Consider the following 16,999-nt stretch of genomic DNA (forward strand, 5'->3'; position numbering starts at 1 on the left):
ATTAATTTAAGAGACTGCTGTCTGAGCTTGCGTACTACTAATGGTATTAGTGGTATTGGAGGAAAAGCGTACTCCAATCTGCCTGACCAGTTCATCCATATCGCATTGCCCTTGGACAGCGGGTGTGAAAACCTGGCGGCGAAGGTTGGGCATTTTGCGTTTTTGTGTGTGGCGAACAGATCTAGGTCTGGATGACCCCACTTGTGGAAGAATGGTTGAAGAACTTGTGGATGTAGTTCCCATTCGTGAATTTGTTGTGTCTGCCGACTCAACAGTTCTGCTATCTGATTTGGAACTCCTGGAAGGTGCTATGCCAACAGATATAGGTTTTGTGGAATGGCCCATCTCCAAATGTTCGGTGCGAGCTGGGACAGTTGTAGAGAGCGTGTCCCCCCCCTGCTTTTGTATATAATACATTGCTGTCATGTTGTCCGTCCGGATTAAGACAGCTTTGTTCTGTACTTGTACTTGGAATGTTTTGAGTGCTAAGAATATTGCTAGCAGCTCTAGATGGTAGATATGCAACCATTTTTGCTGACTGTTCCATTGTCCTTGAGTTGTATGATGTAGGAGATGGGCTCCCCAACCTGTGAGATGCGTCTGCTGTGAGCACTAGTTGTGGGACAGGTTCGAGGAACGGCCACCCTTTTGTGAAGTTTTTGGTGTTCCACCACTGCAGAGAGCGATGTGTGCGGCTGTCTACCAACACCAGGTCTGTTAGTTGACCTTGAGCCTGGTTCCACTGTTGTGCCAAACATTCTTGTAACGGACGCATTTGCAGTCTTGCATATGGCACTATGAAAATGCAAGATGCCATCATGCCTATTATTAGTCTAATGAACACCCTGGCTTGCAGAGATTGTTGGTGCTGAAAGGCTGTGACTAAGGCTCGAATGCTCTGTATCCTTGCTGGACTGGGATACCCTAGAGCTGTAGACGTGTTTATTGTAGCCTCTAGATACTGATGTATATGAGAGGGTTGCAGGTGCGACTTGGTGTAATTGATTGTAAACCCTAAGTCGTGCAATGTTTGAATTGTCTGATGTGTGTGTTGGACACACTGATTGAATGATTTGGCTTTTATGAGCCAATCGTCTAGATAAGGGAAGACATATATTTGTTGTCTCCTGAGATGTGCTGTTACTACTGCTAGGCACTTTGTGAATACCCGTGGTGCAGTTGTCACTCCGAATAGAAGGACTTTGAACTGGTAATGTTGCCCTTCCAGTACAAACCTTAAATACCTTCTGTGAGCAGGATGTATAGGAATGTGGAAGTAAGCGTCCTATAGATCTAGTGTTGTAAGGAAATCGCCTTGTTGCAGCAGTGGGAGCACTTGTTGTAAAGTGGTCATATGAAAATGATCTGATTGTATGTAATGATTGAGGGGCCTGAGGTCGAGAATTGGTCTTAGTGTCCCATCCTTCTTGGGAATTAGAAAATACAGCGAGTAAACCCCTGTTCCTTGTTCTTGTAAAGGAACTTTTTGTATTGCGTCCTTCTGTAGAAGTGACAGAACTTCTTGTTTGAGCAGAGTGAGGTGTTCTGTAGACATTGGACGCTGCCTGGGTGGTATGTGTGGAGGGGTTTCTGTAAATTCTAGGCAGTAGCCATACTGGATAATCTGTCTTACCAACTTGTCTGGTGTGATGGAGTTCCAGACATGCAGGAATTGCGTTAGTCTGCCCCCCACAGGAGTGTAATGCTGATTGGGGAGCAGAGGGAAGTCACTGTTTTGTGGTGGAAGAGGTTCGATTATTGTGGTTACCCCAACCTCTTCCTTTGTTGTTACTCCCTCTATATCCTCCTCTAAAATATCCCTTGTTAGAGGATGTTTGTGTGTTCGATTAGAAAGATGTTGTATTGTCTGCTCCAGTCTGTTTGGAGCCTCCTCTGTAGAAGGAGCGATGAAAAGAACTTTTAGATTGTGTGGACTGTAAAGCCCCCATGGATTTGGCAGTGTCTGTATCCTTCTTCATCTTTTCAAGTGCTGTGTCTACTTCTGGTCCAAACAATTGGTTTTGATTAAATGGTTGATTTAAAATGGTAGTTTGCGCTTCCTGTTTAAATTCTGAAATGCTTAGCCACGCATGTCTCCCAAGTACGACACTAGTATTTACAGCTCTAGATGCAGTGTCTGCTACATCTAGTGCGCACTTGATTGAGGCATTAGAAATTAGCCTGCCTTCTTGTATAAGGTTACGTGCCTGTGTTTTATATTGGTCAGGTAGATGCTCTACTAGTTTCTCTAACTGATCATAATGAGCCCATTATATCGTGAAAGGATGGCTTGTGTGTCAGCTATGCACCATACGTTGGTAGCTTGCGCAGCTATTCTTTTGCCTGAAGCATCCATTACCTTGGATTCTTTGTCAGGTGGAGGGTGCCTCACCTGAAGTTTGTGAGTTTGCCCTTTTTCTAGCATTTGACACAACTAGTGAATCTAATGGTAGTTGTCCTTTAATGTAGGCCAGATCTGCAGGTACAGGCCTATATTTTTTCGCAATTCTAGGGTTTAGGATCCTAGTACGCACAGGGTCTTTAGATATCTCTGGAGCATGTTTGATAACCCCTTTAATCATGGGAAGAATTTGAACAGACCTTTGCGATTGTTCGAATGTGTCTAATAGAAATTCTACTTCTGCCTCATCAGAATGCATAGTGACCCCATGGTAAATGGCATGTCTGTTCAACAGGTGACCAAAACCAATGTTATCTTCTGGGGGAGAAGGTTTTGATGGGTAGGACTGTGGGTCAGGAATATCTGGCACATGCTGTGGGTTTGGGTACTCCCAGTCTGTATCATCTATAGGGTATAGGAAAGGCTCATCTTTGTCTATCCCTCTTCCTAAACTATACTCATCATCATTTTGAGGTGAGTGTGGAGATAAAAGAGGAGAATGTGTAGGAGATCTCTGTGGTGAATTGTTAAGAGGAACAGGGGATGAAGAAGGAAGTATAGCATATGCTTAGGAGATGTGGCAGAGTCCTTCTTCTTGGCAGGAACTACAGGTGTGGGTGTTGCATCTTCCTTCCTCTTCTTGTGTGGTATTGTGGATACATGACCTGTCTTTGGGTCAATGTAGATCTTCTTTTGCAGAGGATCTGGTTGAAAAAGGTCTTCTCCTTGTGGAACCTATGTCGGCGCCGATTTCTTCGCTTCCGGACGAGGTTCCTGCTTGTCTTTAGCCTTAGAAGGTGTTACAGTGTCCTTTGGCATAGTTTTCGGCACCGAAGGTGTTGTTTTCGGTGTCGTAGGCTGTTTCGAGGGCTTGGACGCATCGTAATCAGGCCTGGTCTGTTTTGGCACTTAAGAAGGTGGTTTCGGAGTGGAAGCTGGTCTCGTCGGCTTTATACCTTTGTCTTTAGAAGTCGACGGTTTCGGAGGGAATTTGTGGGATCGGCACGTGTGGCTTGCTCGGTACCGAGCTACCGGAAGGCTTAATGACTTTCTTCGGAGCCGGGCTCGATGGTGGGGCTGTCTAAGGGGTCTTTCAGTCGCGACTGGGCCCCGGAGGCGGAGTGTTGACCTTTGCCTTAGACCTGGGTGATGTATGTGGTGCAGGGGCAGTAGTACTCACGCGTTGACCCGATGGTATGGAGTCATCTGAGTCGTCTGCCTCTAATACGATTTGGAGATCATCGGAATCTTCGGGAATGAGCGGAACCTCCCTGTCGAAGACATCCACTGGTTCCGGAGAGGATCTCTGCATGTCGTGTTGACGGGGCCTCCGATCTCGAATGGTTTTCTTGGATCGAAAGGACGCGCAGGCTGTACAGCTGGATTTGTCGTGTTCTGGCGATAAGCACAGGTTGCAGACCTCGTGGTGGTCACTGTGTAGAAACTTCGCTGCACACCCGGGGCATCTCTTGAACGTGTCCTTTCCATGAGGTGTAGGCCTCACGGCGTGGATAGGCCCAACGGCCCGCGTCGACGACCGGAATCGAGCTGATGGAGTCGAAACTATGTTAGTCAATATCGAAAGTAGTTTGATACGTTTTTAGTAAGTCTTTTGCGCTTTGAAGTGCTGGAAAAGTCTATTTCTAGCCGGAGCGGAAAACTTTCTTCCGAACCCAGTGGAGGAAGAAAACAATCTAAGGATGGAGCCGATGCCAATGCACACTATCGTCCAAGGGAGGAGTCACCTATCTCGTGACTACAAAGACTTCTTCCAAGACGACAACAACATGCAATCATCCGAGCCCAACACCAGGTGGCGATCTAATGCTAAGTGTAGTATCTGCAGCTCATATGCCTCGAACATAAAATTACTAGGAATTCTCCCTTGTCTCCAATTTCCATGCTGGACAACCGTTGGGAAAAGCTCATGTTGGATATAATAGGTCCCATGAACCATACAGGAATCACAAATGGTTTAGGTTTGTATTGATTGATTATAACTTACATTGGATAGTCAGCAAGATGGTTAAACCAACTAACCACCAAAGTTTAAACTGAGTTCTTTTGGGATAGCTTTTGTGTTGAGGGAATTCCGTCAGTGTTAGCCAGAGGTGCAAGTTACATCGTATGAAGTGAGAGAATTCTTGCCAAAATAACCATCAAGCATAACAAAATGCCATATATTGCCCAAAAGCCACTGGGATGGTCTAGTGGGCAAACCATATGTTAAAGGAAGGTATCCAGTTGCCTTGTGTCCATGGTATACCAGTGGAATAACTCATACAGAAAATGCTAGGGAACTATATATATTACTGCACCTAACTTAGTCACAGGGACATCCCTGTTTACAGCCCTTAAAGGAATGGAAGCAGGCACCAAACTATGCCCAGTTTGATTGGGTGGAGGCAAATGTGTGCAATTAGACTGAAAAGTAGAAGAGCAGCCTTGAAGCTCTGGTATTCACACCCCTCTCCCCTGCCTTCGATTAGCACCAGTGTTCTCAGCCACGCCTTTGCCGAGCAGAGTCCTCCCTGGTTCAGGCCACGGTTTGCCTCATGGTCACTGTAATTGGTTGGGCACCCCGCATAGCTGTGCAATTATATTACTTGCCATCTTCGTGGTTGCCACAATTGTTTTGCTACTTTAATTGGTTGCAATTGGTTCTTATTGGAATCCATTTAGTCATGCAATGTTGTCACTATTAATCTCAGCCCTTCTATTTCTTTTTTGAACATCTGCTCTCCTGCTGTTTTCTCTGCTGGTTCCTGCCTACCTGACAGTCCCCTCCCACGGGCTCCTTGTGCAGCATCAGAATTCCTGGCTCTCGCACCGCAACACCACCGTGGAGGTTCTGGACCTGGGTCACCAAAATAGACATCATAGCCTCCCCGCAATCTACTAAAGGACCCTTCACAGGCTGCCACTGCCACTTCGCCTGCCACACAGGACCTCCTGCCGGCATCAGACCTCATACCACACACGATCAGATAACGAACAAACCAAAACAGCTCCAATGCATCCTGCGCAATGCCCGCTTCTTCTGCACACACGCCATTGAAATCTGGGATATCATCACTACCCTCTCCCTGGATGTGTCCATCACCGAAAAGTGTCTCAAGCCTTCCTTGAACCCAGACATCGCAATGGCCACCGCCCACCCCATCGACTATAAGATGATTCACCGAGACCGCACCAACAAACACGGGGGGCATCGCCATTATCCTCAAGGAAATCATCAGATGCACCATCACCAAAAACAACCCAACACCTTTCATGGAACACCTTAACTTCCAGCTACAGGCGGACACTAAGACCGTAGTGAAAGGCATCCTCACCTATAGGCCCCCAGGACTCCGTCCAGCATTCTCCGACTCCATCTCCAACCTAAATCACCACACCTAGACATTGACTCCCACCACTACGTCCTACTCAGCGACCTCAATTTCCACGTCCACGACCCTACAAGACGCCAACCCAGTCACCCTCCTGGAGAACCTGAACAACAATGGCCTCACCGAACTGGTCACCGAACCCACGCACAAAGCAGGACATGCACTTAACGCCTTATTCACCTCCGCCGACTGAATCAAATTCATGCACGTCACAGAAGTCACCTGGGCTGACCACACCATAGTCCACTTCATCCACAATGCCCAGGACACAACCACAATGCCCTACAGCGCCACCCACCTCAGCTGGGGCAAGGTAACCAACATGCAATGCACACCGGCAGTCAGCACCACACAACTTGAAACTTCAGCAGATCTCGTCAAATCCATCCGGAACTTCTTCGCCTGGATCACAAACCGCGCCAACATAGTCACCCTGCTGAAACAAGCAAGGGCAAACAACATCTCAAAATGAACCAGTAGGTAGACTGCAGAGCTCAAAACTGCCAAGCGCTGCTGCCACCAACTCAAGAAGATCTGAAGAACCACAAAGAACCCCTCTGAGGAGGTAGCTCACAAAAAGGCCCTTAACAACTACCACCAGCGCCTCAAGGAAGCCAAGAGAACAGCCACTGTTGCCAGCCTCGATACCATGGCCAACCATTTGAAGGAACTTTTCAGAATAGACCAGGAATTCTCCAACCAGACTGCCTCTCAGAACACCGTGCACCCCTCCCAAGAACTCTCGGACCACTTCCACAGCAAAATTACTACCATCTACAACGACTTTGCAACCCCAACTCACCTCACTCAACATCGACAACCTCAACCTCCCAGCAAACACTAGCCGAACTATCACCACCTGGTCTCCACTCACCATGAAGTTCACCACAGCCAGCATGTTGACCATCCACTCCGAGGCACCAACCGACCCCTTTCCCCACCACCTTTTCAACCTCTGAGCCAGCGCTTCAGCACAGAACTCACCGGCATCCTTAACAACTCCGTCTCCACAGCAACCTTCCCAGAAAGATGGAAACACGCAGAGGTCAAATCCCGCCTAAAGAAACCCTCAGCCAACACCAGTAACCTCGTCAACTACTGACTGATCTCCTTGCTCCCCAACCCATCAAAGTTACTTAGAAAGTCATCAACAAACTAACCGAATACCTGGAATAAAACCACCTCTGACGCCTCTCAATCAGGTTTCCGTGCCAACCACAGTGCCTAGACTGTGCTGGTCGCCGCCATAGAGGACATCAGAACTTTCCTAGACTGTGGAGAAACTGTGGCCCCGATCCTCCTCGACCTCTCAGCAGCGTTCGACACATTCTCCCACCAGACCATCATTGGCAAACTCTACAACATCGGCATACAATACAAGACGTAGAGATGCACTACAACCATAACAATGAGAGAACAAGACCGATTCTGGTCTTTGTTTTCTTGTGAATTTTCACACGTATGTAGTGGAAACAGCCACAGCCAATGAGTTTCGTCCATAGAGAGGACCTCTTCAGGGCAGATTTAATCACTGGGAAAATGCGGCCTAGTATCCTCCTATTTGTGCAGTTGGAGTAATAACTCCCGAGATGGTGTGTGCAAACAATGGTCAAGGGACATGATATATTCGTCTTGATCTGCCAAAGAGACACCAGGTAGCTGCTATGATAAAGACAGCCCAGCAGGCGGTCTTAATAGTCGAAAGATAGCCAAATTAGTAATGTTGGTGAAATAGGCTCTGTGAAAAACTGCAATTGGTGTTGGTATAAACAGCACTACTCAGCTGCACCTCTGTCGTGCAGAATTGTCTAACTCCTGCCACTGGGGACTACTTAAACTTATATTGGCCACCCCCTTACAGATTCCACCAGTAGTTGGGTTCTTAGGATAAAGAGAGTCCCCCTGCTTGTATCCTGACTCATATCAATCAAAGCACTGGAGATGTAAATGGGGCACTCTGGGCCACTGCCAACCAGAACATATCTACGGTTTCATAGACATGGCATGGGAACCCTTTCCCCATTACCTTATTCTGGGACTCGTCTGTGTCTTCCCGGACCTCACCTTCACCCTCCTGGGGGAAGCCTGGATCACCCTTCTTGGGTTCCCTCCCAGGTACCTTCTTAGACGCTTCGGGACTAAAGCTGAGATCTGACTTCTTAGGAAGCTCTGGAGTCAGTGATCTTACTATCAACTACCTGTTAGCACAGCTCTGTAAAGCAGGCATTGGTGTGCTCCCTCAAAATTAGGCTGCACAGCTCAGTAAAATCATTCACTTTGCTGCCCGTAATCTAGGAAATCCACCTAGGACTGGTTTGACAGTTTGTTTGTTCTTAACATAATGCGGTACTTGCTAGAGGTAAGCCCACTTCTGGCAAGTAAAATGGATTTCACAGGAGCATACATCATCTGATCTTCCACCTCTAGTGCCAGAAGGATGTCCCTCCCCATTATGGGCGTTTTTTCCCATACGTTTCTCTCCAATCCGCTTTGTGGTACATGTACATTCTAAGGGCTATCACACAAGTAGAAAACTTTTTATCTAGGTCATCCTCCATCACAAAGGTGGGCACCAGCACACAACTGGGCACCAGGTCTTGTGGTTTTCAGACTCTCAACTCTCTATTGGGTACTGTATGAATGCTATTATTTCTGCTGTACTCGACTCGCTTGGTACTGATGTCCAACTCCTTGAAACTTATCCCACGGACCATTCCCCTTTCTTTAATGGTCAGTTTCTTTTCCTTAAGGGCAGATGCAGCGTCCTCTGCTGCCCTACTTGCAGCAAACTCCTCTTTTTCCAGGGCCAGCTTTTTTTACTCAAGGGCCCGGGTGGCCTACTCAGCTGTCCTCTTGGCAACTTTGCTGCCACCAATTTAAATTTGCCCAGCTGCAGCCTGAACTTCCTAAGCTCTTCTCTCTTCCATCTCCTCTGGGGACATGCTGCATGAAGACACATTGCTCCCTATACTGGCAATCGGTTCCACTCCTGAGGGCGAGTTGTACTCCTCCCCGGTTTGCTGCAACTCAGAACCTGGGCTCAGGCCCTCCTCCTGCTCCTCCACAGCCTCCTCCTCTGCTGTGGCTTGCAACTAGAGGGCCCACGCTCAGGTTCGGAGGGCCTTCTGGAGCTCCTGCTTCTTGTAGCACCTATTTGTGGGAAGCCACATCTCCTTGCAAAATGCTGAGCTCAGCTGCGGTGTAGCTTTCCACGTTGTTGAGCTCAAATTCCATGTATGCAGGTAGTCACAGTCATGGACAGTCAGGTAGAATGAGGGTGAATATGGAAAGAGCAAAAATGGCCAATTAAGGAGAAGTTAAAAGGAAGTCGAATCTGGAATCAAACTATTTAAAATGGGATTTTAGTGTTAAACAAAAGAACTGAGCAAACGAGTACTGGATAGCATCACTGGAACCACATTGTAAGATATTGGTTTGAACCACAAAGTAATGAGCACATTGTTTTCACTAAGAAACTTGTAGTCAACAAAGTTTGCATAAACAATTAACTACACTCACCACAATGCACTGCAAAGTAAACAGGAAGTAACTGTGTACCTATTGAAATAAAAGATGACTTTCTTTGTGTCAACATTCCGTAATCAATCCTTATGTGAAGGCGAAAAGCGTTGGGCATGGTGAGACCTTGACAATAAAACCGCTACAACTCCTGTCTACAAGAGTGCGAGTTTCACCTTTTTTACCATTTTGATTTTCACCGGCGTGGCTCTGCCGGTTGAAGCGCACCGCCCTATCAAAGAGGGCGGTGTGCTTCAACCTGCAGAGCCACGCTGGTGCCTAGTCAAAGCGCTTTTGACTAGGTACCAGTTGAAGCCAGGATCAAATGTAAAGGTTCACGGATGGCACAGCATAAATTTGGCTAGGTGCACATGGTAAATAGGAAGTGGGGGGATGAGAGGGTTGGGACGGTGGAAGGTCAACAAACATTGGCATAGCCAATAGGTCTTGCCTTTGGGACCTTATGAGTGTTTAGCCATGCAACAGGTGATGTTGCACCAAGGATATTGTGCTGGATAACTAAACACTTATAAGGTCCCAAATGCGAGACCCATTGCCTAAGCCAATGCTTGTTCAAAGTGCACAGAGATGTGAAGTGCTGTGCAAAAAAATACACTGCATTGGAAAAACAGATTCATCACCTGCCAATTAGCACGACATTTAGACAGCTGACCCAGGATCAATAAGCCATTGTTTGCCATTTCTGGATTTCTACATAGCCTGCTGTTTTCCTTTTAAACCGCGGTACAATAGACATTTTTGTGTAACTTAATAATTAACTGTTCTAAGCCAAATGTACCTGCTCTCTTACGCAGTGCAAACAGCACCTTAACGTGCACATGCAGGGAGCTGCCATCAAAGTCCACTTGTGATTCCTGCGGCTCTAAAACCTAAGTGTGCTACACTAATCCTGTATCACAGTTCTGTCTCTACCTACAAGCAGGTTTCATAGCTCATTACTTCAAATGCTATAATAAACAAGCTTTCAGTAGGCTTCACTGCACTCTGTGCGATGGCACAAGCTCTGTGCAGGAGAACTGAGGTTTTGGAACCCTGCTTGGCTCTTAAAGGTTTTCATTACATGTGTGCTGTTCTACAGAGACACCGTGAGTCGTATCCCAAGCGAGTAGCTGCTAGTGTTTTAACCAGGAGAAAATAGTTCAATTTCTCAATCTGCTCTGTTGCAGAAATTGGGATATTTGTGCGCAAATGAGGCAGGTTTCAGTCAAGCCGATGTTTTTTGCCACATTATGTCTTTCAATCTGTTTTTCACCTTTCATTTCTTTCACTCTAAGGCGTGTGTGTCTAGGGCTACATCTGCATGCATGTGTTTTTCTTTTTACCCAGTGTAACCAACAAGTTAAAGTGTCACAGCTGCAATAACCTGTAAGTTTTCTCGTTGGGGATTATCGAAAGTTAATCTTTCTAGCAAGTTATTCCGCCCATACTGTCTTTAAAAAATCTAGTTTATTTAAATGCCTATTTTATTTTGTTTTTATATAGGGTGAATGTAGTCTAGAAAGACTACAAATACAGGTGGAGTACACATTTTGACAATTTTATTGGGGGATGATTTAAACATGCCACGGAGATAACATTTTGAAAGTCATAGGAATAAAAACCACATTAAGTTAAAGGCACGGGCAATGGGTAGAAAACCACAGACCTAGCCAGGGCACAGTCTGCATGGAAAAGTGAGAAATACACCACAGTCTCAGAGGAGAGAACTACTCATGCTGGTAGAAAGCGAATTGTGCTGAAGATTACCATGTGGTGTGTTGTGTAGTAAAGAAAGGCTGATATTCAGGGTATGGTGCCCAGAAAGAGATGGGACTGGGAGCCGGAGGAGACAGTTTAGTAATGTCTGGCAAGATAGAAAAGTTGAGTGGTAAAGGGGGGCATCAGACTTAGCTTACAAAAAAGTACAAGTACAAAGGCTTATGGGTGCATGGTTGGGGAAAAGGAGAAATAAGTCTGGTGCCAGGAGGAGGGAGTGATTTAGGACGAGGAAGAGGTTGAGAGAGATAGTGGGAGCAGGAGGTGAGCCAGCGAATGTTGCCTATGCGCGCTAGGGAGATCAGTCTTCGCTTTTCAAGCACTGCACTTGTACTTGTGGTGCTCCGCTGCTCGCTCCCACCAGGTGGATGTCACCACAAGCATGAGTGCAGTGCTTGAAAAGCGAAGAGCGATGGCTAAAGGCCCTCCTAGGGCAGCGCATGCGCGCTGCCTGGGTGAGACCTAAAAACGAGTCAAAAGCTATTAAAACTACTGAATAGGTCAAAGCAAAGAAACAAATAAGGCATACTCACTGGAAGTTTATCATATTCTGCATCAGATGATGAAGCAGAAATAACACCACCAGCACTGGGAACGGAGGTAGCAGGCATAGAATAAGGTTGAACATCGGGCACATAAAGAACCTGTATGAAGAAAAAACATAATACAGTGTGTTATTAATTGCAGCAGGCTGTTAATTGTTTAAGTTTTACTATGGTTTCCAGGCTCGGTGAAAATGCAACCGCTCTAGCTACTCATACATGAAACCATCAGGGTAGGGAAATACTGAACCAGTTAGTTGAAAGGAATTTTGTTATATTTCCCTGATCAAACTCTGTGCTGGAAGAGGCTTCACATATAGCTCAATCCTCTTTGTTTCTATTACTTTTTAGCTTTGTTTTCAATAGACTAAACATGAATGCATTCTTTTAACAATTTAAAATAGCTTAATGACTAACTGATATGTAGATGCAGACTGGCAATAATGCCATACCATAATTCGCACATATGTGAACGAACACCTACTTTTTAAATCATAAAAAATAAATCAATGAGATCGGAAATGACAAAAAGACCGCCGCCTTGTATCACGAATACCGCCAGTGATAATAAATGCATCCAACATGATATAATCAATTTATGTTCATGTTTAAATACAAGCGAGAACCATTACTGCAAATAATCAAAGTGGCAAATGCATGCCTTCGTCATAGTTCAGGTCAGAAGTAGACATTCAATTGTTCGTTGTTTGTGAAAATACCGGCCTATATTTTATTGAAAGTGGATGAGTAGTCTTCGACCAATTTATTTATTTATGTTCTTGGAGGAAAGTAGAGAGAATTAACACGTTGTCTTAATTTAGCAAGCATTGGCATAGCCAATAGGTCTCGCCTTTGGGACCTTATAAATGTTTAGTTATCCAGCACAATATCTTTGGTGCAACAACATCAACTGTTGCATGGCTAAACAATTATAAGGTCCCAAAAGGTGAGACCTATTGGCTATGCCAATGCTTTTTATCATTGTATCTGAAGTGCAAGGATTTTATCTATGTTGTTTTAATGTCATGAAACTATGCCTCACCTTTTTTTATAGAAAGGATCTTGCATACTTGCTAATTTGTACAGAAGGACACAGATCTAACTACTGTATTCACAATAGTTGTACTAGCTGTTACTGAGAATCAATCATTTCGCAGCAATCGAATAAAATACTGTGTTTTTATGTTTTAAGGATCCTGAATTCGAATTAACCAGACTTTGATGACGGTCCTAGGTTTAATATCAACAAAGGATGTGTAATATTTTGTAAAGTGTTCATCGAATTAACGGAACTTGTGTGTCTCAAGTCACAAGGGTCCCATAGTTAGAATATGAACTTTAGACGTAATATAATCACACACTGCACTTTTGGATCTAAAAGAATCTGGTAACCCCTGGTAATAATTTATTTGGTTGGTGCCTAACTTTTGCTCGAACCATAAACTAGAACCTTCTAGTATAACCACTAAGATTTCTTAGTTACTCTTGGTGAGCATAGCGGATCCATTCACGAGGTTTTTGCTGACTAATAGGAGTATTATTTAATCCATGTGTTTGCACTTAGATGATAGTACGAACTTTACCATGTGTAGATATGTGTTAACCTTTTCTTTATTGATTTTATGGCGTTATATGTGAACGTTTATGGTTATCAATACCCAAAATAAAGTTTACCAAAGTAACATAAAAAAAGCAAATACCAGTCTTGATTTTAAAAGAATAAGCAGCAATGTGTCAGAAGACAAAACTGACCTCTGTTTTTGAATGCACATCAAATATGACCTTTGAAGGCCCCCTCCACTGAAAAGAGCTCCCATCCATGCATACCCTTCGGGGCTACTATGTATATGCATCTCAATGACAAACAAATATTCCAAAATTATTCATTGATTCACCCCAATTGAGTGTACGGTGGTAAATGTCCATTGTTGATCAATAATTGATTTATAGTGCCTGCTAAAGCTGAAGGCTTCTGCGAGCTTCACATGAAAAGTATAATTGGAGTAACTGGAGGAAAGCTATTAAGCAGTTGGGGCTTTCTGTACACCCCAGGGCAGGCACAGAGCACACAAGCGCAGATAAGCTTCCTGCACGTGGGGAGGGTGGGACAGTCTGGCCGGGATCCTGTGGGGCCGCAGGAACAGACTCAAGGCCCAGAGCAAATTTTGGAAAAAGCGCCTCTTCACTTGAACAGGGGATGATTACATGAAATACGATATTAGAAAGTAATAAAGAGCGGGCCTGATCAATATTTACTCCCCAAATCCACCTTTGAGGGTGTTGACCAGAAGGGTTTCTGTGGACGGAGATGGGGCAGGTCCGAGGTCAATGTGAAATGTTTAACTGAGGAGCTAGAATGTGGCAATGACACCAGCCTACACTTCGAGGCTGCTTGAGGAGGCTTGTTTCATAGTGCCCCTTCCCAGCCTAATATTCAGCGCACACTGCAAGAACACATGCTGGTCGATGTCACATTACATGGTGGACTCTACAACTCCCACACTAAGCATCTTAACACTATAGAAAAATAACAAAAAAGAAACCTGTGGTACATCACAATACAAGGGTGTCATCAGTGGCCTCTGCCCACTCCAAAAAGCCTCACTCTCTAAACAAACAGCTGTCATGCCAACGACTAGAACAGAATGTGGAGGGGGCATCACAGTCACGCATAGGAATCTCCTAACTTAAGAGGTGGGGGGGGCAGGGGTGCTTCGAAGAGGAAAACTATTAGTCAAACAATGTCAGTAACTGGTGTGTTAATGAGCCCAGGTGTTTTGGACTCAGGATACGAGTTTCACAACATAAAAAAAAAGCCACAAACAACCCCGCAGTGAATGGGACGTCTAAATTAACACACACACGTTCAATGAATATGCCTAAGCTGAGAAGTTTTTGTGTCAAGCTGAGGCAGGTGCTCCAAGTGGTCGGGCTCCTGGAAAGTTTCCCTCTGCCTCTTTCTGCCACTTGGAGCCTGTTAACCCTTGGCACCCCGCTTACCCTCGTGCCCAGCCTCTGGGCTGCTGCAGCCAAGAAGGACTCGTTTGAACTTTAGTGTCTCTAGAAATATAAGTGGGATTTTTTAGTGCGCACTTCATTAGCTCCTCAGCTCCATTTAACACAAAAAAGAACCAATGGCTGTGCCAGCGAGGCGACAATAGTACCAGAGCGGCGGGAGCCTGTAATTTAAGATGCAGGAAAATCTTAGGAAAATGTAAACAAGCGCGGCTGCGCTTACAACCAGATGGCCCTGCGCGCCACTGCTAGCTCCTGCAAGGTGGATGCCACCACAAGCACGGGTGTGAGTAAAAGAGCTGACCGATTTCTAAAGGTCATCTCCTAGAGCAGCGCATGCGCCCTGCGCTAGGCTCGACCTAAAAACGTAAAGAAAAAAATGTAAATTCCTAAATCAGTGAAAACTAAATAAGAGGTCAAAACCACCATTCTTCATCAATTCACCATAGACCAATCTTGGATTTAGTCACCGCCTCTCGTGATTTTATATGTCTAAATAACAGGTGAAATGAAACGTAACATTCACTCAGGTAAGCCAAAAGCTCTTGGTTTCCAATTTCACCCCTCACCCTTTCTTCCATTTCGTTTTAGGTTTTTTGTGAAAATGAATAAAGTATGCAAGATTGCCCTGGTCTCTCTTCTTTGTGAAATTTCTTGCATTACCACACCTCAAAACAAGGACTCGGTTGCCAGAAAGCTAGTATCGGACAGGCATTCTCTCACCATCTAGACCTTTTCATACGAGAAGAGCTATACCTGGGAGAAGTTGCAATAAGGCACCCTGTCACATGTTTTCCCATAATACCCTTTAGGCCCTGTGTGTTGCTGAGGTGCCCGGAAGTCAGGAGAGGTGGTATACCAGCAGCCAGGATATTGTGGGGAAGGTCAATTGATGTTGTAGTAGAGGGCCTCTTCATGGATTTAGAAAGCTGCACATTTTTACTGACCGCTTTAGGTTTTCCTCCATTGAACGCCACAATCTTTGAGCTCACTGGATTTGCTTCACCTTCCAGCAAGAATCCTCTCTTCACCACTGTCACTCAAGTGGTATCCCTTTAGCTGCAGACAGTGGTCCATGTAAACAATCGCCTTAGCTTGCACAGTGTTACAGATATTGTAGCTTTATGCTGCAAGTGGACACCAATTCTATACCAATTCCGGATAAGAATGGTCAACTCACTGCCAGTTCTCAGTTCACCGAGTGTCCCTGACTATCTACACCAGTAGAAATGTATAAAAGCTGGAGATGCGGGCCCAAGGAGGTCACCATGGTGGGTACTAGATACTACATCTGCACCACTGCAAAGAGCACAAGGGTAAGAGCACAAGGGTAGTTGCATGTTTAAGTGGAGTTTTGGTAGTCTTGATTAACTGGACAACCAGCTGGTGAATCAATTTTGGTGATCTAAAATATACACATTGTGTAGAACAATCGTTTGGGTCATAGGTTGCTGGGTAAAGGGACACTTTTGGAACTTTTTTATGCAGCAGAAGAGTCCCAAACCAATGAGTCATCCTGCTTTCAAGTCATAGAAACAAACTAGAGGGCTAGATATATCATAGATTCCCTGCTACAGTGTAGCTCTCCATCAGGCACACAGTTCCCCAGTGTCTAACTTGGCTTACAAACATTGTAGTAATAATAAGACCTGTTGTGTGCCAAAAACTCCAGAGAAATTACAAAAGACCAATCACAGATCAAGATGGAACATACCACTCTAGGGATCATATCTCACTTGCAGATGCCTTCTGAATAAATTCTCTATTTAGCTACCCTATTTGAGATGCACATCAATATACTCCATATCTTCTTGAAGTTTTAGTTCATACTGGACCCTCATCGCTATGTGTGCATTAGATGCACAACTCCATCTCTTATTTTCTAGCCTCCAAGTAGTAAGCACTGACAGCTCAGTTTAACAACCCCTGGACAACTGGGTGCCAAATCGAGAAACTTCCTTATCCAACTGGAATGTAACCGCGCTGGTAGCCCGGAAATGTCAGTGGTAAACTGCACCCACATAATACTGTTGAGTGTCCACAGACCGGTAAAGTACCAATTGGTGGTCAAGGAGTATGATCACTAAATTCCAGATTTCAGAAGATACGAAACACCAAGCAGTACTCTGCAGTACAAGGAAGGTACAGGGCCATTCAAAACAGCGGTGACCAGTGTGTGGACAGTGTCTGCACTGAAGAGCCTGAAGCTAAATGAAATGACTCATTGCTGAAACAAAAGGTTCTAACACTGCAGCCTTGATTGATTTGTTCCTTGCAAACATTTTGCCTTCCTAGTACATAGATGAAGACATTTGATTTCAGTCAGAAATCAGAGAGATAGCAAATGTAATTGT

General features: G+C 45.0%; 1 protein-coding gene across 5 annotated transcripts in view; it reads right to left on the reverse strand.

Annotated features, from left to right (window-relative positions):
- NCOA7 (nuclear receptor coactivator 7) overlaps nucleotides 1-16,999 on the reverse strand; it is a 1,122,006-nt gene that overhangs the window by 410,847 nt on the left and 694,160 nt on the right. For all 5 annotated transcript variants that reach the window (XM_078648931.1, XM_078648932.1, XM_078648933.1 and 2 more), the window contains one exon: nucleotides 11,622-11,732. In XM_078648931.1, the coding sequence (XP_078505057.1) occupies nucleotides 11,622-11,732 (111 nt within the window). The remainder of the gene's footprint in view (nucleotides 1-11,621; nucleotides 11,733-16,999) is intronic.

The sequence above is a fragment of the Lissotriton helveticus genome, chromosome 6 (genome assembly GCF_964261635.1).
Source record: "Lissotriton helveticus chromosome 6, aLisHel1.1, whole genome shotgun sequence".
Classification (NCBI taxonomy): domain Eukaryota; kingdom Metazoa; phylum Chordata; class Amphibia; order Caudata; family Salamandridae; genus Lissotriton; species Lissotriton helveticus.